The sequence below is a fragment of the Tenebrio molitor genome, chromosome 6 (assembly GCF_963966145.1).
Source record: "Tenebrio molitor chromosome 6, icTenMoli1.1, whole genome shotgun sequence".
NCBI lineage: Eukaryota > Metazoa > Arthropoda > Insecta > Coleoptera > Tenebrionidae > Tenebrio > Tenebrio molitor.
The window spans coordinates 10,339,826-10,363,183 of record NC_091051.1 but is presented as its reverse complement, the minus strand read 5'-3'; the positions used below and the strand labels follow the sequence as shown (position 1 = coordinate 10,363,183).

General features: G+C 36.6%; 3 protein-coding genes across 3 annotated transcripts; 2 read left to right on the top strand and 1 right to left on the bottom strand.

Moving 5' to 3' along the window:
* Nucleotides 1-5,542: 5,542 nt before the first annotated feature.
* On the top strand, nucleotides 5,543-6,335 carry RpL31 (ribosomal protein L31). The gene is made up of 3 exons (XM_069051326.1): nucleotides 5,543-5,678; nucleotides 5,871-6,106; nucleotides 6,159-6,335. Exons 2-3 carry the CDS (start codon nucleotides 5,883-5,885, stop codon nucleotides 6,307-6,309), a joined length of 375 nt encoding a protein of 124 aa, XP_068907427.1. The 5' UTR covers nucleotides 5,543-5,678; nucleotides 5,871-5,882; the 3' UTR covers nucleotides 6,310-6,335.
* A 76-nt stretch (nucleotides 6,336-6,411) lies between these two features.
* DCTN5-p25 (Dynactin 5, p25 subunit) lies at nucleotides 6,412-7,283 on the top strand. Its single transcript, XM_069051325.1, has 4 exons — nucleotides 6,412-6,577; nucleotides 6,629-6,816; nucleotides 6,867-6,978; nucleotides 7,033-7,283. The coding sequence occupies exons 1-4, from the start codon at nucleotides 6,530-6,532 to the stop codon at nucleotides 7,231-7,233; spliced, it is 549 nt and encodes a 182-aa protein (XP_068907426.1). The 5' UTR covers nucleotides 6,412-6,529; the 3' UTR covers nucleotides 7,234-7,283.
* A 71-nt stretch (nucleotides 7,284-7,354) lies between these two features.
* On the bottom strand, nucleotides 7,355-22,702 carry LOC138133416 (G1/S-specific cyclin-D2-like). The gene is made up of 4 exons (XM_069051324.1): nucleotides 22,062-22,702; nucleotides 21,795-22,010; nucleotides 17,811-17,967; nucleotides 7,355-8,395 (listed from the first exon to the last, which is right to left on the bottom strand). The coding sequence occupies exons 1-4, from the start codon at nucleotides 22,263-22,265 to the stop codon at nucleotides 8,109-8,111; spliced, it is 864 nt and encodes a 287-aa protein (XP_068907425.1). The 5' UTR covers nucleotides 22,266-22,702; the 3' UTR covers nucleotides 7,355-8,108.
* Nucleotides 22,703-23,358: the final 656 nt, after the last annotated feature.

The following is a 23,358-nucleotide window of genomic DNA, read 5'->3' as shown; positions in this document are numbered from 1 at the left end:
TCTTACATTATAGGTTTTTGCATTTTAACAAAATTTGGATAACATTACGTTTTAAACTCTCAGATGTTAACTATTTGTGTTTTTTGCACAGAAAATGTATGAATAGGTGTCTAAAACATTTCAAGTGGAAATCATGAGAAAAGATAATTTAAAGAAAATCAAAACTATCAATAAATTTTCAAATGTATCAAAAAGGGTTTGTCGAATGCTGATTAAATTAAGAGGCACAAAATGTCATTTTTATAACGAAAAATAGACGAACAAGTGGTGAGGATAGTTTAAAAATCATCAGTTTTTTGTTTACGTGGTTTATTACCTATCCCATATTTAAATGACAATTATGGTTATACAAACAGGGTAGCTTGTACTTTCTTACTTCTTATCATTGCACAACAGGACAATCTATCAATTTTATGGACCAGATGTTATTGTATATTTATGATCCATATATTTTTATTTCGAAATCGATTTATATCTGATAGATTGAAAATTTTAATATTAATTTGGTAAGTGCATTGGCAGTTTTATTTGATGGGGATTGCGTTTTTAACATGCCTGTTGTTCATCTGTTCATGCATTCATAAATAACAGAATATATTAATTATGTCGGTTTTAATGAGTTATTCTTACGAAAGTCTAATCATAATTAGCTATCGCAAAATACTAGTGTAAAGAAGATAAAATAACTGCGTATGTCCATACAAAATTAATGCAGGTGATAAGATCTTTTTTTTTTCGCGTGTAGGGATAGATTATGTGGCGATTTCATCACTCCATGAATATTTCAACAGGAATGGTATCAAATAAGAATACATATTTGATTGACTGTGTACAAATTAAATTGTAAATTTATAATGAACGACTAAAAGTCGCGCTTTCTGTTGGAATTAGTTACCATTAATGAAGTTACATATTTAATTTGCAAACCCGCTATTACCGGGGCTTAACGTGTGTAAATGTATTTTAATCAGTGAACGGTAATTTACCGGTGAAGCTACAATAAACATAAACATAAGTCATAACAGATAGTCCGGCAATTATACGAAAAATTCCCATCACCATAAAAAACGCAAGCGAACCCTTTTTTTAGGGCCCTCCCTAGGAGAGCGCAATTTATTTGTGTTAAACTTCAGATCCCGTTACGTCGAAATGCAATTTGGAGATGGTCGTTGGGGCAATCGCACCCTCATCAAACCGCAACCCTTGCCGCTTTTACGACCAAAAAAATCCGAAAGTCTGAAGAATTTTGCTGGGCGCAGTAAAAAAAATTGCATATTTTATGGCGTCATTCTACCCTTTCGCATCCTTTTTCCATGGGTGCTGGGCAAGTTTTTTGTGTGAATTTATTGCGCGCCGGCCTTGAAGGTAAAGGGTGCAGATGGAGTGTTTTGCTTGCGGAAGGGTTCCCAGTAAGATGCAATAAATTTCCGACATCGCTGTTATTATCGGTGGCAGAATTCTGGGTGGACGTCACGTCACGTCCAACTTGATGACTGTATTTAATTGTTAGTTTTCATTGTTCTGTAATTGAGCCATTAGAGGGCTGAATCTTCAACCGTTCAAAGTATCGGGGCGAGGTCCTTATTAAAATGGGTTCGCCATCGGAACCAGGACGAAGAAAAAGAAAAACATTAGTTGCAAATGATGATTTTGGTGCGAGTAAATTTCTCTTTTGATCTGATCTGTTGCACCAAACGTTAAAATTGTTTATGCGAGAAGAAAAATAACTTTGCGAAAAGTTCATTGGACTCGTTTGGCTGAATCTGAATGAAGTATTTTTAAACGATACGAAATCATGATGCAGGGAAGACTTCCGCATCGCTTTCGTCACGAATTGGGCGTCATAAATGCATCCAGTTTAATTGTTTTCTTTCTTTTCGCTGTCGAATCACTGGATTTATAGTTTGTATAAGACAGTTCGTTTTTAAATATTTATCCCTGTTTTTTCCAGTTGTTTAAACTGAAAGATACATGGTGCCAAGATCGCTTATGCACATGGATTAGATAGTTAGGACAAGGTTATTGGCCTCAGCAAACGCAACTTGAGTTAACCTAACATAGTTTAACACCACATAAACGTATTTTTAAAGCATTAAGGCAATGGTGAAGTAAAAATTTACATAATTCGGTAATTAATTGTGCATATAGATGAGTTTTAAAAAGAGTTTTTGTTGTCGGCCTCCAAATTTAAGCGAATGTTGGCAATGATTTCGACACTCGTGACATAATTGACTACTTTCACCGACAGACGTCACGTGTCCGATTTCTACACACTTTTCAAATAGTGTAGACAAACAGTTTAGCGAATCGAGGGGCGGCGCACCTCTCAATTATCGGCCCACAGATACAAAGCCTCCCGCAGTCTCTCAAATTGACGTTCTAACAAGACGTATGCGTTTTTTACTCTTTAATAAGAGATACGTTGTTGCGGGTGCGGGGTGGAGTGTGGCCTTTACGACCTTCGCCCGTCTATCTCTCTTAGATAAGGCAAATTATTTTAATACGGCGAGGCTGCAGGACTAATTGGCTGGTGGGAACGCAGACTGTCATCATCCTCGGAGCTGCTGCAGACAGTCGATATTACTCAATTTTTTTCGTGTTAACCATTCCGACGGTGAATATCACGTAGGGTGTCAAAGATGCCGCGTCGCGTCTATCTACCGCCACTTCATTTGACTTTCATGGCGATGTTTCTTGCGGGTTGTAACCGGAAGATCATCGGACGGTTGTCAAGGGTTATGAATAAAGAGGATGCGAACGCAGAAGGGGGACCAAGGGACTGCGGCCATGGTGCCTATACACCAGACGCCTGCTTGGCCTAGCCTAAACGTGTCACGGATGGACGGCCGTCACTGCCAAACGCCCAACTCTCCACTCTCATTCAAAAACACAGACTTACGCGTATAGAAACACACCCAAAAAGTATACAATCGCAACAGCAAAATTTTACACGAATTTGACATCTCCCTAAATGCCTTAAATGACTCGATGGACAACTTAACTCTCCGTTCCGCTGGTTATTTCCAAATAACAAGATTCAAGATTGGGTCTCTCAGATCCAAAATTTTCTATTACAAATCAGATGATGCAACAGTTTCTGTTGCCATTAGGTCGTTATTTAATCTTTTTTATCTTTTACCCTGTTATAAATTTTGTCTTAAAATTACGTTTTGTAATGTTATAAAAAACGCTGCATTATTACAATATAACTTGTTTAATTCTGAATAATTTTATATAGGTTTACTTTTTTTCTGGAGATGGTGGATATAGATTGTCAGAGCGGAAATTTAATAGGGTCTCAAAGTTCACTAGGAGAATTTTCAAAGCACTCACTGTAGTACACTACAATGTGTTCTGAACTCCTTCAGGCCTTGAAAAATTTATAAAAACATTTGTTTTTGAGATGTCTACAGTGTTTACAACGACCTCGATGATTGAGGGCGGCTCCGGGTGCTATTCCTCCGGAAGTCCGGTCAGGCGAATGCCGGATTGTTGAACGCTTCGACGTATAAAATGTAGACATATAAAAACCTATAAATAAATAAATATCTCGATAAATGCATTATTACTGTTTCCATTACATATTGCAGAAAAAACACCAACAGCTTATTTGTAGATAGTAAAGAAGAAAATTACTAGAGTAGGTAAGTAAAAGTTAAGATTCCAATAAGTCCAACTACATTACTTAAAACGTAATGAGAATAAGCCTATTTTCACATATCCTGGGTCTCACAGACCCAACCCGTAAACCTTTTCGAAGATTACTACTTGGTATGTAATTCAGTTACCACCATAACAAAAATATTACTGTGTCAATCATTCTCTTTAGTCAACATTACTAAAGCCTATTTTTTTTTTCAAAATACACCATCAAGCAGGTATTTTCACAAATCGAGTATTTTTCAATATTTTCCATTTTTGTCTTTATTTACCACAGTAGAAAATGGAAAGTTGAAAAGTAAATCAGCGATTGTAAAAAAACGTATTTTCCTGCTCAATTAAACTGTAAAGGGTCACTAAACTTGCGCTTTTAAATACCTATAATGTTTACAGCGTTGAGTAAACACCGAAGTTGTTAGTATTTTTCTTCTATTTACACTTACAAAGATATTTGCTACGTCATTATTTCAAACAAAAAAAATTATCAAAGCACTAAACGCGACTTACCTACAATGGACATTTGATACTTTGCAACAAGATCTTACCGGAAGTTGTCCGACTTATCTTCAGCTTTCTCTCAATATTTCTTGTGCACTTGTTGAAATTAAATTTTATTTTAACGTAGTGTTTGGTGATGGAACGAAAAAAAATCAGTGCACCTGCTTGATGTAGCATTGAAGTTCCTCCATTTTCCTCATTGCGGGTCGAACATAATGCGAGAGAAATTGAAGAAGTTGGGGGTTGGCTCTCGCCTCCATTTTCAACAATTGTCTAATAAAAAATCTTTGGTGAATTTCAAACGGTCGCCTGTTTTTGGTAGACATGAGGGCGCATTGTAAACTAATCAATGAGATGGCGTCGGCGTCGCATCGAGACCTAATTGGATATCAAATTGCATTAGATTTGCTCAATCGTGTGCAACATATGGAGTAAAAAGCGGATGCGTCATTCAGTAAACTGCTCATGAGTCCCATTATCTGCCCGTATAGCGTTAAATGGGTTGTAAATTAGCGTTTTCTACGGTCGGCAGTCGTCTCCTCCCCGATCCGGACCTGATTTTCGAATTTTCTCCAATAATTCCTCACTTGTCCTAGAATTCGAGATAGCGCGCGGCGTGTTAGTTTTAAAACTGTAAAAACTAGCTTTCAAGGTCCCCGCGGCTCTTGGCTTTTTTATTCTTAGATAATTTCTAGATTGAATGTACCGGCATCTGGCCCCGCTTGTGTGTGAAGTCCCCGCGTCTCCCCGGAACCGCCGCGGCTTGCATACGCATTGCATGTCCTCTAAAGGTCCTCTAAAGTTAGGTCATTGAATTTAGACCCTTGTCCTTCAACAGTCGCGACCGCGTTGCATTCGGCAGAGCATTGGCCTCCACATATAACCCTACTTCGCTCCGTCGCTTGTTTACTCATGCACCAGACATCATCCACCAGACGCAGTCTTCCAACATTACGCGCAAATGCTCCGAAACAGCGATTAAATAACTTAACAGGATCAGTCGAATCCGGCTTGCAGACAATGCACACGAAAAGACTAAAAATAGCAAAAACAAGAACTTGCTCCAGAAAAATAAACTCCTTCATATACGGCGCCCATCGTCATGCATTTTAGCTTCTACTTTTTCACATGCAGAAAACGATTGCCATTCGCTACCTAAAAAAATAAACTATTAAATGTGCAGATATTCTTTGTTAGAAAGCGTATCAGTTAGTAGCATTTATTTTGTTAATTGCTGCACTCTTTGAGTCTTCAAAAGACGGTGTGTGAAAAAATGAGAACAAACTTACCAGTAAATTCCTGTTGAGACACATTTTAAATCTGACGCCAACGTTCCTTCCATTTGTTAATTTCTTTAAAATTGAATATAGTGTCCTCTTCAAAAGAATTCCATAAAAATTCTTCTTCAACGGACTGTTGTAAGCAGAATTCTATTTTACCGACGCACCTTTCTTTTGACCTTTCGAAGCTGTGACAGAAGGGGCGCTAGTATCGCTCCTTCGTGTTGACAATTGTCAAAGGTATGTTGTCAGGTTTTTAATTTTTCAAATAATCTGCAAACATCTAATTACACAATCTATAAATTTTGATTTGAGCAATTGGAGTACGTCGTGATTATTCTGTTTCATGTAGTTTTAGTTAAAATTTTGTCATTTTTTACTTAACTTTGTGACAATTTGAAGATTAGAAAGTATAGGTTATGTTCATTACAGGTATCGGGTGAAATGGCCAAGCAAAAGGGTGAGAAAAGCAGAAAATCTGCGATTAACGAGGTGGTAACTCGCGAATATACCGTAAACCTTCACAAAAGGTTACATGGAATTAGTTTCAAAAAGCGTGCTCCTCGCGCTATCAAGGAAATTAGGAAGTTTGCAGAACAGCAAATGGGCACTCCTGATGTCAGGATCGACACCCGTTTGAACAAACAATTGTGGTCAAAAGGAATCAGGTGAGTTTTCTTAAAGTATTGCAAGGAAAGATATTGATTGTTATTGTTGTAGGAATGTACCATTCAGAGTTCGTGTCCGTTTGTCTCGTAGGAGAAACGATGATGAAGATTCCGTAAACAAACTATTCACTTTGGTTACATACGTCCCTGTAGCTACTTTTAAAGAATTACAAACAGAAAATGTTGACGCAAGTCAAGAATAAACGTTGGAAATAAAGTTTTTTCAGTAGTTTTTAATTTTTTATTCATGTTTTCGAACGAGTTGAAGTTTTAGTTATATGCGCATGCGCTGGTCATAGTGACGTGAAATGTCAAATTGACGTTTGACGTTAAACTGTCAAGCAAATGTCAAGTTAATGCGAAACATTGAGTTTTAATTTTCTAATTTAAGTATATTAACAAATATATCAGTATTTACATAAAATGGAGTTGCGTGAAATGAACTACAATAAAAATGAATACGTCGAAACGGTAATGTATTGAAATTTGATTTTTGAGGTTATGTTAAAATGTAATTTTTAGGCTTCCGGTAATAAAGTGTGCCGACAGACAGTATTATGTGGCTCTCAAAATATTATCCTACAAGGAAAAGTAATTGTTCAATCAGAAGCTATAATAAGAGGGGACTTGGCAAATGTGAGAACAGGCCGATATTGTATAATAAGCAAGGAAGCTGTTATAAGGCCTCCTTACAAAAAATTCAGCAAAGGGTATTGAGCAATTCGAGAAAAAAACCCTGTAATAATGAATTTAATTTTAGTGTAGCATTTTTCCCATTAACAATGGGTGATCATGTATTTGTTGGGGAAAGATCTGTTGTCAGTGCTGCTGTAGTAGGTTCTTATGTTTATATAGGCAAAAACTGTGTTATTGTAAGTATTATATTATATTTAAGATGACTATTTGAAAAAATGGAATGTTTATAGGGGCGAAGATGTATTTTAAAAGATTGTTGTGTTATTGAGGATAATACAATTTTAGCTCCAGAGACTGTTGTACCGCCGTTTTCAAGATACGGCGGTAATCCAGGAACAAATATAGGCGACCTACCCGAGTGCCACGCTGATTTGATGGTTGACTATACACGCAGTTACTATCAGCATTTCCAACCCACAAAAATAATTTGAATATTATTTTTACTTATTTATACATATTTATAACAATTATTACCCCGTTATTCGTTCGTTTTTCCTATTTTTATATATTCATGTAATGATGAAGCACTTTTTTGGGATAATTAAAAAGTGATTAAAAAAAAATCAGTTTTAATAGAAAACTCATTTGAACACGGTACATTTTATGAAAATGACATTAAAAATTACATATAAAAATAATACTTGAACACTTTAAGTACTCAACTTAAAAAAACTTTGGTCTTATAATAAGTTATTAGATTATAAAATAAATACATAGTACATGTAGAGCAATACAACATACTTACATAAAGTATAAATGCAATTTGAGTATATTATACTACTATAAATATGTGATAAAAAAAATTAACTAATGTGAATACAAAACTAAAGACTAGATAACAAACCAATAACCAAAAAAAAAAAAAAATGGGGGCCAAAAAAGTTTTTAAAAATTTTTACACCCAAACTACCAGTAATTTCATTGAATTTTTAGAGTGGTTTGATGGAATCACAGAAGAGTTCTTAAATATAATAAGATGCGGCCACGAATTTTTATATTACATAAATACGCTAAGTGGCGCGCACCCGCAGCACTATTTTAAACATTAATGAATTTGAGATCAAACACTTAAACATCCTCAGGAATATATTTCTATTATGAAGTCATTTAAATCTATGCTATAATAGTTCAATACTACTGGTAAAAAAGAGATCATGTTTTACAAGGAGTCGAGGCGAGCAGCTCGAATCCTTTCTTTTTTGGTTATTCAAAATTTCAGCAACATAACATTACTTCAAACTTGTCTAAAATTCGTCAATAAAATTAAATCTAAACATTCAACACAAACAAATTGACCCTCAACAAATTAGAAGTAAATGTTCTCAACTTCGGTCGGAGTTTCCGGCTGGGGATACTGAGGACTGTCGTACTCCTCCACTGTCTTCTCGGTTTTCTCTGGCGTTTTCGGCACTACTTTCTCGACGGCGTTGTCTACAATGGCGACAAGAAACTCCAGAGTTGCACTCTCCACACCGACCATCGAGCAGACGTCTCTTGTCGCGTCGCTTGACGACGTCAGCTTAAGACCTCTGACAGCCGAGCAAATGCACGCTGCGGCGATGGCGGATGGAGGAGTTTGCACCAGGGATGGTTCTGTAACAAAAAAGATCAACATAACGCAACGCAAACCAAAATTATATAAGCAATAAGAATGTAGTTTTTATTTTTAAACTTGTCTTGTATTTTTTGACAGTTGCTGAAATAGTTTCCGTTGCGAAAATTAAAACGATAAAAATCCCTTTGGTGATTAAAATAATTCGAAATTTGCAATTCCGCAGGGCGGTAGCTCCAACTCTATCAGCACGCATTATTACATACATATTAAGTCGGTGTTGAAGTTCCACCGCACATAAATAGCAAAATATTTGTAATTTTCTTTTAGAGTTAATCATGAAGACTAAACAACTCCTGCGACTATTCCTTGAAACATATTCGTACATTTGTCCTACAGGCTTGTTTGCCGTGTCTACATACACGTTTGGACATGTTTTCGGTGACACATTTTAAAAGGGTTCCTTGCTATCAAAGAATTTTTTGTAAGCGGTATCGTTCGTTAATCGCCTGCCTTGCCGCAGGAACGTATTCCAGGTGTCACGATGTCGTTGTCCCTGCTCGCCCCTATCTTTATGTTTTATTAATTTTACTGTGTCGTCAGAGAGTTTCCTTCGCTTAATTCCCTCGATAAAAGCATGCGAGGTTAAGAAACTAGAAACATATGCCAAGGCAAAGGTAGGAAAATAGTACGAGGAGCAGGTGGCGCGTCAATTTTTTGTGCCCATATCCACGGTTTCACCCCCGAACCTGTTGCTTTCGTTCCGTCCGGTACATTCGATTTCTTGTCTCGTTATATCATTGGGAAAAATTATTCACAGAATGACGCGAATAATTCGGACGACTCTGCGGTCTAATTTATGGGTCATGCCCGGTGGAGCCGCCGAAGACAGCACACGCCGTCAAGACACGCGCTCGTAGTACGTTGATGGTTACGCTTGATGCACTTACAACAGATCGGTTTTCGGTTTCTGCCAAGACATTCAATTAATTAGGGCAGAGTGCAACAGTTGGTTTTACCGGTACACGCGCCAAGACAAATGTCGTGGCATATCTGATCCACTTAAGTCAATACAAAATAAATCAAATCGGAAAGTGGTCCTGACAAGAGGCTGCTGCTGGACGGCATGTGCGCAGCGCTGGAGATTTAAAAACAGCTTAATGAGCATCTCGCGGACGACGCAAGGTGCATTCTATAAAGCGGACGTAATGCTACCTGCCTTATGTCTGCCACCTGCCTCGGACATAATTACTGAACTCAGAAATTACCCTCTGACATGAACTTTGGATTCGACGCTACAAGTCGTCGACCGACGTTTTATTTTGCTGCAAAACATCGAATATTTCACACGAATTCGGACAAAAGCGTACCCCTGATTTACTACAACAATGCAACTCCAGGTAAAGTATTTTTTCCACACTTTCAACAATAGCGCAGAAACGAGATCTCGTGAATTCTTGCGAGGCGTATTTTTTGCAGGGTGTGTGTAATTAAGATTTAGTGCACACATCCTTCTTCTCCACTCCTCCTCTAGGGTTGTGTCACCCCAATTCGGTTTTTTAAACGTGCACGGGCACCTCATATGAATATCAAAAGAACTTTCACCCCCAGAGGCGAGGCTTAGTTAAATTTAAAACGAATAAAGGTTCAAATCTTGGCGTACAGGATGGTACTCTCGATTCGCAAGAATGCCATTATAATACAAGCAGATGCAAGTGAAACCGTGTCGAGGTGAGAATTTTTGGAATTGTTCCAGATGCTACATAATTCTAATCAGAGGCATAGAAACTTGTAAGCAATATGTTAATGTTGTTGCTCAAGAACGCAGGTGTACACTGACACCCAAAAATGTTTATGTTGGTTTAATTATAAAAGAAAAACTACTGGATCGACGATTGACGAAATTCTAATTGATCGAAAAACAGGTCAAATGAATATGAAATGACAAATTAAAAGGAAGCTTCGTCAGCTTTTGTTGTTTATCTAAATTCGACTTGTTTGTGAACAACTCTACCTTATTGAAGATTACCAACTCATCATCTTGATAAAAATAAAGGTAGAATGATATTGTTAATTGTTTATTGTTAAAATAAATTACTAGGTGACAAAAGGTTGTGACTATTAATAACATAAAATATGTATAATATTTTGACAATTATTGTTAGTTCATCTTTCTAAAATAAGCGCGCACGCCAATGTCTGTTGTCAAACACGGAACTGTCATCAAGATGAACAACATTCGTAATACCAACATATGAAAAAATGTCACAACCTTTTATAGTCCTTTGACTCCTTTGGCATTATTGGAAATGTAAATTAAAACTAAATCTGAAAAAAGGTTCTTGTTTTTTTTTTTTTTTTTATTAACAGTTTTTCATTTTTATAAGGCAATTTTAAAATGGAATAATTTTACAGTAAATGTTTCGAATTTGGTGATTAATTGCATTATCAGCGCATAAACTACAGGGTGAGCAACAATAACTGTTTCAATTGGCAATAAAAAATTTTACATAAAATTTTCAAGACTGAATTGTACATACTTATTTCGGTTTGTTTTATTGACACTATTGACAGCTGGTATACATTTCATATTTAAACGTCTTGGTTTTTGTATTCTTTTATTAATAAAATGGTTTTCTCATTGGAACATGACATAAAAGTCACCAAAAGTCACCAGAATTTATTGCCAACTCAATCAGTAATTGTTGTTCACACGGTAGTGTAACTATTTATAACTAATAATTTTTAATTTTGCTCTTGCGTATTCTTCTTTCACTTCAATTTTTATTAAGTATAACTTATCGAAGAGCTTCATTATAACTTTTTCGATTTAGTACTTATAAAGAGAAGTTGATGAAAAAAATCAGTATGGTAGAGATCAACGACCAAGAAAAAAATGTATTTGAAGGATCATAAAGTACCTAACTACGCAACAAACATTATGAATGAATAAGATTTCTGTAAAACCAGCTGTATTAGCTGTCTAGTGATATGCAATCTTATAAAATAAATAAAGGGCAACATCCCCATCTATCTTGAAGTTGTTGCAACGAAGAATGTGAGGAGATAACTGTAATATTGCGTATGATTGAAACATCGCTTCAGTATTTTTTATGACAAGAAACACCAGATAACATCAAACATCCTTCGTAGATATCGTACAGATTGCAATGTTTACGAATGCAAGTCTCACTTGGACAACTGTGCGACTTTGAAAAAATTGAAAATGCAACCTTCCGACGAATCATCAATATCATTAATTTGAATTTAATCGTTCTATTATTGGAAGTGTTGAAAGTCCGGCCGCCGAAAGAAATTTATGTTTACGTTCATAAAACGCTGTGGTTGGGCCGATCCGGATGTTTCGTCGATTCGCACATATGCATATTTTTCCTTTGTGTTTACGAACGCCGACAAAACCATCCCAAGATATAATTCAGTGTCTTGAACAAATCGCCGCACAGGTATACGCGTTATTGCATTATCAGACAAAGGAATTGCAGCTGTTGGTCTTTATCAAGCACAGCCGTCCGCGCATTCACACATTGACCCAATAAGTTACATCATAATCAATATTAGTTCTGGGCCATCCTGCGAACCGTCTTGGTTTCATTGTTGAAGCAATTCTTATTGACTAACGGTGCGGGTCTGAATTTTCTATTGTTGCCGAATTTCGTCCCCCTTTTGCCCCAAAATATACTTCGGTTATTTCTTGCGACACCACCTGCCTAACGATATTCTCCATCGATCCATAGATTAAGAGGGATCATTTGCATTCGCGGACAAATACACTTGTGCTAGTGAATTCTTTTACGTGTTTGTGGTCAAAACTATTACGGGGTGGTAGGCAAGGGGCGGACGATGTCCAGCTGCTCGATCACCGGATCACACATCTGGATCCGGGGTGTTTTGGGGTGGTGCCCGGAGTTGGACTCGCGTCACCTACGTCACCCCACCTGATTAATACCCACTGCAGATAACTTTACACCGAAAGCGGCAATAAAACACAACCCACTTCCCGGTGTGGTCAAGCGAAGAGACATTCGTGCCAATACATCTAAATACCGAAAAACCAATAAACCCATCTGCGCCACACAATAATTACAATCCCCTTTTGTCAAAATGCAACAAGCGCGTTCACGTTAAATGTCACGCGACTGCATCGATGATGCTACACAAATTTTTTGCTTTGTTTGGACTTCTTTGAATTTAACCTGCACCAGACGGTTTGATGTACGTCAAATGAGAAAGAAACAAGTTGCATCCCTTTCGCACATTATGCACTGGTCGCAACAGAACTTCCAGGAACTGCATAAAAACTTGTCCCGTTAATTGGGCTACCGCATATAGTACTGACAATCAAAAGAATCTCATGATTTACCTGTTGGTTCTCAAAGAGACAAAAATAATTTCCAGACATATTTAAAAAAAAAATAGTCTAGTCAAGTCAGTACACGATTTCCAAATGTATTTGTTAAAAATGTCTTAGTTTCGTAAAAATAATGAAAACAGTTTCTCATTGCAATCTCCAATTTTTTTTTATTTACCACTAGATGTAGGTATGTGATACTGGGTGATTCAAGAAACAGTTTTCAGTTTTGATTTTGACATAATATGTGTTAATATTATTTTATTGTTTGTAAGTTTATTTATGTGGGTAGTCTAGCTGTGTCTGGTAGTAAATATATGTATCAGTTTATTACTATTCATGTCTAAACATAACGGTACAAGTAATACAATTCCGCGCCTTGCAAGCACGAACCCCTAACGGTAGACGGTTCCAAACCAGCTCGAGCGTCTGCATCCCCCAACCCCAAGCAGTCGCGAAAGAAAACCATCCTGTCCTTTGACAAAAGCTCGTAATCATAATCGAAACTTGGAAGCAAGCCCCACAAAGAGCGAGCCTGACCGGAGGGGTAGTAAACGAACCAACTTTTTTTTCCTTTGGCACCCTTCGATTAGTCGTCTTGCGCACCACAATACAAAGGACCAAAGTACAGGACTTTTTGCCTGATGGTCCTTATTTTTCTTCACAATGCGACCGTGGGGTTCCCTACTAACTACTTGCATAACACCTGGCGGGGCTCGTGTCGTCTACCAAGATGCTGCGAGAACGGAAAGGACAATACCGTCTGGGATTGGCCATTGTGACTTAAGATGGGTGGCGGTGGGGCACGCGACCCCCGAAGAAACACCCTAAGGGAGCATCTGCGCGTCTCGCCGGCTGGATCAGACGGCAAGACGCGGCCTTCAAGGGCCAATCCAGGTAAAGATAAATCCGGAGAAAGCGAATTGCGGTAGGTTAAGGTCCGAAGTCGCGCGTGCAGATTTGACCAGCGCCGAACTGTACACGAAGGAGTGACCCGGTTCAAGTTGTATCAGTTGTCTGTCTGATAACGAGGCACACCCGTCCAATCTCTTTTGTTTATAATCATACAAAATTAACATACGCATTCGTTTCAAATTATTTGTCTTCAACAAAATTTATTTTTCAAGAGGAGTTCCGTTGACTACAATTTTCTTTGCGACTCGAGAAAAATTCAAATCTTTTTTTTTTCAAATTATTCTCGATTAAAACTGTTGGCAACTTGTGGAAAAGAACTTGAACTTCATCTAGAACGACGAAATTAGATTTTATCTTAAATAATGAACACCATTACTTGGTTGTAAATTTGACATTTGACAGCCTACACTTGTCACTTTGAAATCATTGTTTATCATTTTTCAAAGTATTCATTAGATGTTTTGCGTTAGTGAAGGTAGCAAAAGAGTCTTTTGCAAGACTATTTCGTACGGAGCATTATTTACTGTGGTAAATATTAAACATTTTGTTTACACTTACACATAAACACTTTCTCACTTTAGCAAACAAATGAAAATGATTTACTCCCTGAAACAGGATACATTTATTGTAATATCATTCTTCTGCTATTTTTTTTGTCATTTTTTAATATCTATAATCAACTGAATAGACTTTAGTACCGTGGAATAAAGGTCAACCTTTGGTTTGGGACGTTACTGTCGTAGATACACTTGCAGACAGTTACGTATTGAAAACATCTGAAGTCTCAGGTTTTGCCGCTGAAATGGCTTGCAAACGCAAACATAACAAATATCGTTCAATTATTTCGTCAAACTACATATTTAAAGGTTTAGCCTTTGAAACCTTAGGCCCTTGGTGCAAAGAAACAATAGATTTCATTAATGTCATCGGAGACCGACTTATCGCGGAATCAGGGGATTCAAAATCTAAGAAATTTCTTTTTGAGAGGATTTCCCTTGCCATTCAACGTGGAAACGCTGCAAGCATTCGGGGCACTTTTCCAGATTCCGCATTATTATCGGAAATTTTCGCATTGTAAATTAAAAATGTTATTTTATGTTAAATTTTAATAAAGATTTTTAACTGAATAGACGAAATCTGTTGTGGGGTTTGACTTAAATTTTTTGCAAGGATTCTTTTATTTTCAAATTATATTATCTTAAAGTTTCTTGTTATTACGAACTAAAATAATCACCTCAATTTACGTTTACATTTTTTTATAGTACAGTTACACTATACAGTGCATTTTTTTTAACTGTTGCCATAGGGAATTGCATGGTAAAATTTATACCCCCTGTTAACTTTTGTTCTGTTGAAAATATTCAAACCATTTTTGGAACAAAGTTGGAAGATTTTTTAAACTATCGGATAGATTACAATTCAATATCCTAAACTGTCGAAAAAGTTGTGAAAAAATATTTGTACCACGCCGGAATAATAGTGCGTCGAGCGGCCGCCAGAATAGCGTCCTTGTCGGCTCAACCAGCAACTGCCTATCCCCACTTTTGATTTTTGTCAGTTTCAATTAAAAAATAAATAGCGAGATCTTCTCGTGGCTATAATTAAATTTCTTTATAAAAAAAACAAAACGTAAAAACGTTAACAAACAAATAATTCAACAAATTAACAGAAATTATCAAAGGAATTGTTCTAAATGTTTTTCTTCCACTATTTTGTAAATGTCGCACTGTAATGGAATTTGGTCAGGTGCTGGTTGAGCCGACAGGGACGCTATTCTGGCGGCCGCTCGACGTACTATTATTCCGGCGCGCTTTAAAATATTTTTTCACAACTTTTTCGACAGTTTAGGATATTGAATTGTAAACTATCCGATAGTTTAAAAAATCTTCCAACTTTGTTCCAAAAATGGTTTGAATATTTTCATCAGAACAAAAGTTAACAGGGGGTATAAGTTTTACCATGCAATTCCCTATGGCAACAGTTAAAAAAAATGCACTGTATATTGTAGGTGGCAAATTACCGTTATTAAAAATAAGATTTTGCAAAATAATGGTGTAAACAAGTTGCCGTGAGATCATTTAAATTTATAATTAATGTAGGTTATGACTTTTAAATTAGATTGACAACACTGTTGACAACTTGATTCGAATTGTCAAAGTGACGCTTGAAAATTCGATACAAAATATGAAACGGCGAATTAACAGTTGTATCCAAGCCATTTTATATGATTGTCAATAAAACTGTATTATTTTCTAGTGCTTCATTTCTTTTAAATTAAAACGACTGAATATGAGAACCCTAGAGTGGTATATACGAGAAAGTAGGCTCGATCCTGGTTCTTAGTGGAGTTTTTGAGAGTTAAATTTGTATTGGCAGCCTGGTTGCCACAGACTTTGTGAAGTAAATGCAAGCAAATCTAAATAGTTAACATAATATTTATAATTTATTTTTCACTCTAGAAACATTTTGATAATTAACAATTTTATTTAAACACAAATAGTGCCAATTTTGACAATAAAAGTGCACCCAATTATCAATCGAAAAACGCCCCTAGGAACCAGGATGGAGCCAACTCTATTTAATATACTAACTTTAGAGAACCCTAAACGTCCACGGTGTTGCCAACTTAATTTAAAAGTCATAGCCTACTTTAATTATAAATTTAAATGATCTCATGGTACTTAGTAGCGGGAATTAATTTTCACTTTGCAATCTGCTTCGAAAATTAGCCATTACAATTGTATTGTGTGTATTGTGCATTGTGCTAAGTATGTAGTAAAAACAATTTTTTAACATTTTAAAATAAAGCATGTGAATGACAAGGTATTTAATTTGACTTTTGGTTTGACACATTTGAATTTAAAAATCGAATATGCCAACATAAATGTTAAAATATGCTGACAACTTAACAAAAAAAAAGTCACAATATCTGAAGGATTTCTACATATCATTATTTTTATTTCATATTACATATAATTAAGCATATTTTCATACAAATATTGGGTTTTTGAATTAATTGTATTATTGTAAACTTGTATTTTCAAAATTAAGCGATTTTTAAATGCAAATAATTGAAGGGATGTTAATTAATTTCCTAAAAAGAAAATATGAAACTTTCTATCACGTTAACGGGATATGTTAATGTTAAACAATAAAAGTCAATACACAACTGATTGAATTCACGAAAGCGTAGATAATTGTCAAGAACTCCAGATCTTCCGACAAAAAAAGATGATCGTAATTTTATAAATTAACTGCACCTTGAGAGGACACAGCCGAGATCGGAAGCCATAAAACTAAATGTTCCGCACGCTCGACTAAAACTTGTAAAAGTCCACGTGCCAGTACAAAAGCCATTTAAAAATGGTGGTCGATTTAAATGTCCGCGGATAGCATGTGCGCCCGCACACCTGGTGCTTCAAATCAACGCAGCGGGTCCAAAATAAAAAATATACACCACGGCATCTGCTGCATCCATCAGCGAGCGGGCGCCAAACTGGTCCAACTACCAGATTGCAAATCCAACAGGAATCCCTTTCTCTCCTATAAGAATAACCCGAGGGGCGGAACGCGAGCAGCACCTTGCCCGAGTCCTGGAGGTACAACAATGGGTACTATTTGCATGTCAATGGTGTCTAAGCGCTGATTACGATTTTGGTACTACGCCTAGCTTCGTTCGTGATATGGAAACACGCTCTTGTTTCGATTTTTGATATGAAGTTATTAAAAGAGCATTGTGCTCTTACGGTATGTGTATGTTTGGTATATCTGCCAAAATCTACAGCTGCTGGGGGAAGCCCTCGTTTTAGGGGGGCTCGGTGACACACATGCATTACTCTACAGCTGCCTATCAGTTTTATATTGCCGCGGACCGTGAATAGTAATTGTTGTAAAGTGGGTTTTAAGCAACACTTTTCCATTAATTGGATTTTGAAATGACCTTGTCCAAAAATAGTACTTAACGAAATGACGTCATTTCGACCACCCTTTGAACAACCCTATTACTCGTGGAAACGCAAAATTACATTTCAGACCATCGAAACTGCATTCTTCATTTCCACTTAGTTCCGAATGGAAATTTCCTCGATGCCAGTCTACGTTTATTAATCGCCTTTGACGGAAGACGATCATTTCGTCGAGTTAATTGGTCGACGTCAGGTGTTAGGTCTTACCTGTGTAACAGATGGATACGAGGGTGTGCGCGTGCCTCCTTAACAAATTGCTCTCGCCGCCCCACGAGCACCTCTCGATGATCTGGTCGATGTAGTCGAACCCGGTGATGGAGGCAACGTTCCACTTCAGTTTGGACAGGACCAACAGCTCCCAACTCTGCGAAAAAGAAACTTGTGTCAACCTCTCGAGACCCTCTTAATTAATTATTATTGCACTCCCCCTCCCCAGATTCCCACAGACGCGGCCGTATTGTCCCAAGACCCTCCTTAACGGCGTACCGATCTCCCCATCAAGATGTTCCGATTTTGCTGCGCTTTGTTCTCACGGGGCCACCAGATGACCATTCAAATTTGTCGCATATCGTTGCGGTCGCCCCAGCACAATTAATGCTAATTTGTGGTCGTTGGAAACGCGACATCGGGGAAAAATTACAGTAATAAACGGATACTATCAGTTTTGATGCTAGAAACAAATTTTCAAAAGGAAAAGGAGATTGTATCGTCGATCTTTCGTCTGAAGGTCAAGTCCGATTAGCCAAAGCTAACATACAATTTCCATTATAGAGGTTGATGTTTTTCAAAATTAATTAATGCGGACAGATGTCACAACCACTTCCGCAACTTCATTTTTAACAATCTAATAATCGACAATTATTATTGTTCTCTTATCGACGACAGATGACTGTTTCTTATTAACGTCTGTGTTAAGTCTAGACTGATTAGGTCACTGTTCCAATGATAACGACCAGTTGCAATTGTAACGTTTTCAAGAAAAAAAAATCCACCGTTTGTGAGAAATGTTCGTTTCTTCCCCTATTTCCTTCCCGTCTGCTCTAAATAATAATACAGAAAAACCCCTGAGAAACGGCACCACTTGTTACGTCACGCTTGAATACGTTTGACGTCCCAGTTAATCAGTTAAATAACGGCCGAAGAAGGTCACTTGTTGGTGTTAGCTATTGCAACCCTTGGCATCAGTCTAGAAATTCCCGTGTGAGAAAGAGCATCTTTTGTCATATATTCCAATACGGGACCACTTGGACAAGGTAATAATAACCAGCCGAAGGGCAGACAGGGTCCCAGAAAGGACCGGAACTATAAAGAAAGGTTTCTGGTTCTTCCCATCCAGCATCCGATATATTAACATACGCATAACAAATAATACGTAAACCGATTATTAGCGAATCGAAAGGAATCCAGGACGAGCGTGAAGGTAGTCGAGGATATCATCTTTACATTACAGGATTCAGGGTGGTTGGGCACCCCAAGTTAGTGCTTGCACCTACACGACCAATTTGCGGTCAGAGTGTAGTTGCAGTTTAAGGAAGCGACAATCAAAATAATAACCGGACAATGGGTAGCCCGAGGCATGCGATGTCTTCCACTCAAGATGAGCAGATAATGTGATGTCCGGAAGTATGCAGTATTGTCTTAATATCTTGAAGAAATTTGTTACATCCTTCCGAGACACACGATATTAAAAAGGAAATGAAAAATGACGCATGATGTGCGTAGAAAAAACAAACAAAGGTGACGAAGTGTCACAGGATAATAGAATTTCGGGAAGATGGACTCGATATGGGTTTTAAGAATTATCTGTCTGTAGTTGAATTAGAATTAGAAGAATAACAACGATGCGAGATGAAATCGGAAGGATTTCGCGATTATTGACACTCTGTAAATCCTGTAATTTTAAGATTATCTTTAATAGCCAACTCCAAGTGAAAATTTTAATAGTCACCCGTTATTTAGAATACCTAATACATAATACATAAACCGCGTGAGCAACGATTACTGTTTAAGTTAAGATTACAAAAACCAAGATGTTTAAATTTGAAATTTATCTCAGATGTCAATAATGATAATAGAACAAAAAAAATAGCTACAATTCAGTCTTTCAAGTAAATTTTTTTATTTCCAACTGAAATGCTTAGTTGTAGCTCACGCGATAGTTCGTTCAAAAATAACACTTCCACTTAAAATAAAAAATACCCTAAATAGTTATTTTTCCATGCTATATTGCTATAATTATGACAATTATTTGATGTCATCCAAATTATTTTATTATTACATATAAGGGCTTTTGTTTTCACCCTAGCTTTTTATTTGGGGTCAAATATACAGGGTGTATCTGTGAAATACGTGTGTTAATTTTAACCCGTGGAAGAACTCGCCAACATATAATTTTGCAAAATCTGTGTCACACTCACGGGATTTATCGATAATGTCCTCTCTTTTAATTTCGAGGCGAAAAATTGTGGAGCGGAATGACGCTACCTTCTAAAGATATAGTACTATTACGATCTTAAAATTTTGGACATCAAACTTCTGTCACATTAAAAAAATTACTCTAAATCATGCTTTATTGAAACTGTCACATGAAAGATGAAATTGTTGTCAATTTGACACCGGTTTAAAATATAATTTTTTTAATATGCGAGTACATTTGGGTATTTCTTTTATATTTTTTATTAATTAAAACCTCGTTCTATTCCATTTGTCTGATTTTTACAAATTTTTGAATATTTTCTCGGTAAATCTGACATTCACATTTTTAAAATTGACACAATCAAAATTGAGGTTATTACTACATAAGGGTCGTTTTAGAATGTATGACAGCACGATGACATTAGTGTCCAAAATTTTTTGATCTCAATAGTACATACCTTAAAGATTCCGTGTCCGGAATAGTACTTCATGCTTTATTGTCATTATGATTGATGTTTTGAATTGAATTTTGAAGCTTGTTTTCTAATCTGTCAAAATTGTCAGAATTCCTCCAATTTCTAACTTTATAAAGTTAAAACAATAACTCTTTTCCAAAATGGCAACTTATGGGCGTATTTCGGAAATACTGGGTGTTCCAAAAAGTACTGGAGACAAATATACACTGACAGGCATGTCACAAGTTAAAAGTGAGGTTACTCCATTTCATAACTTTTGCCAGTGAAATGACATTGATGTACGAAATTACGTGGCCGCCACTGTACTTTAGTTCCACAATTCTTGCTAATACATATATCGACAGTTAATTTTGTTAAGAAGGTAAACCAATGAATTTATTTCATTCTGTCGGTATTAACTTTAGAAAGCAGATCTACGAGTAAATACATCACAAATTGCCTTTGATCGTTGTTTATTGCTGGATAATTAAAACCTTTAATAATGCCAATAAAGAAAAATCTTTATTTACTGATTCCACGAACGTATTTTAAACATACTACTCAAAATCAAACGAGCAATCCTATTTTGGAATCGGTAATTGAAGTGTTTGACTAGAATGAGGTCTCAAAAATGAGGCGGAAAAAATACAATGCAAGTAAATTGTTTTCCTCTTGGTAATTATTTACTTCCAGGTACACGTTTAGATTTTTTTTTTGGTAAACAGACGGAAATCAGGTCTATCAGTTACTAACTAAACGATCAACTGGTAAAATAAAAATAAAAAATCTGCGGATAAGTACCTAATCATTATTCAAGTGTCCACTGTAACAACAATGATTATGTAAATGAGCATTCCCAGTGGAACAAAATTAATCGAAATGTTAATTATCTTCGGACCAATTAATTAGGCTATTTACTGTTAATTAACTGTCAAATTTACTCTTTATGCAAATAATGAACTGATAAACTTATAATTACATATGTGTCACAAAGCTTCAACTGATTGTGAAAACGATGATTTGATTGGAAATGTAGGTATCTGATTTATGATGATGAACCAATGTAAATTTTTGATAGGGAATGTAATATAGGCTTCAGTCATTTATCGACAAAGAGATTACTGTTTGGACGACGTCGGATGTTGGAAAAACGTTCTATTTTTAACACGTTCCATTACGAAATGATTACGAAAATGAAATAAGCATTTCTGCTAGGAATTGTTGAAGTGTCCCCAGTAAATACGAAAATTAAATGGGCGCCAATCAATTAAAAAATATATCCGGTCTAGTTGGCGTAATTTATTAGCATTAAAAAACTTACCACTAAGAGCTCACAGCTGACACTGTAGTCTGTATAGGCACAGAGCAAATACACCGGCAAAACATTGGTACTTCGAACTTTCGACGCAATCAGAAGACAGGTAGCCCCCAGAAGCTGCAACTGTTGCCTCTTGATATTGCAAACGCAGAGAAAACGGTCCATCAAGTTGACAGCCAAGGGTAAGACCTGGTCTTCGCACATTTGCTCCTCGCACACCTAAAAGCCACGCTTTGAACAAACCCCGACGAAAACTTTCGGAAACCTTACCTCCAGCATCCAAGTAGCGACGACTTTTCGCATGAAGGGCTCGATGTCAGTTTGTACATTTTGAAAATAGTTGGTGTGAGGAGTGTACAAGGATTCGTCGTTCAACAAGTGTTTCATGACTCGGAAGTCGTTGAAGATGTTCGGGTCCTTGGGAGCGTAATTCGAAACGCTCATTTGTTCGTTACAGGCGAGGTCCATGTCCATGATGGTTAAAAAATAAACAAAATAAAGTTGTCACAAGAAAACAACACAGGTTTCGTAGGATTCACGTGGGTAGACGCACGGTCTGACAACGAGTAACCTCCTCCTCTCACGAAGATTCTTTGGCAACTGGTGGAAAACGGAAAGACAATTGGATATTACTACCACCACGTTACACGTGTGGGGAAGGCGCAGGCGCGTTAAGAGAATATGACACCTGGGCTGGTGGGCAGGAAAGGACCTGCACTTCTAGTTTCCACTTCTACCTGTGTGTAATACTGGCAACATCTGCTACATTTTTTTAATAATCTCGTTTGCTAGCACGACCATCAAAATTCGTTTTTTATTCTTCTTTTATTCACACAAACTACTTGTTTAATGGTCCTTCCTCACAACTTTATTCATTTCACGTTTTAACTACACTTGAAATATGTAAATTATTTGATTGTTAATTTATCTAATTAATAAAATGTTCACAACTGGCGCAGTTTATTGAAGAATGGATCGTCGTTAATACCTTTCTAGTGAAAATATTTTAATGGTTTACTCAGAAGAACATTCTATAGCCGCGTCACTAGAAAAATAGTAATAATTTATACACCGCTTTGACAGTAAAAAAGTCAACGGTTTACCTCGCGTTCAAGTTCAACCCTAACTGACTTCATGTTATTTTATAACACTAAGGGCCAGTTTACAGAAGCGAAATTAAGTTAATCGTAATCAAATCCGAGATCAACTGAACACGTGATCAGATTGAACCAATCGCAGTTCCGGATTCATGGGTTTATCGAGCATTAAAATTTAATTCGAATTAAATATTTAATTCTCTTTCTGTAAACTAGCCCTTACCTAATATCTTTGTGTAAAACTTTTTTATTCAATAGTTTAGGCTCCAGTGGCATTTCCTCGTCTTCCACTATCTCATGTAAGTAAAGGTAATTTATATTTTTACTCAACAAAGCGTAAAAAATCCTTAGAAATACATAGCAACAGAAGAATATTTGGCCTTTTCAGCGCTAGAATATTAAACAAAGATTTCATAAAATTCTGATTTCTTCACTTCTTTATTGAAATGTCCGTAATTTTAAAACTATTA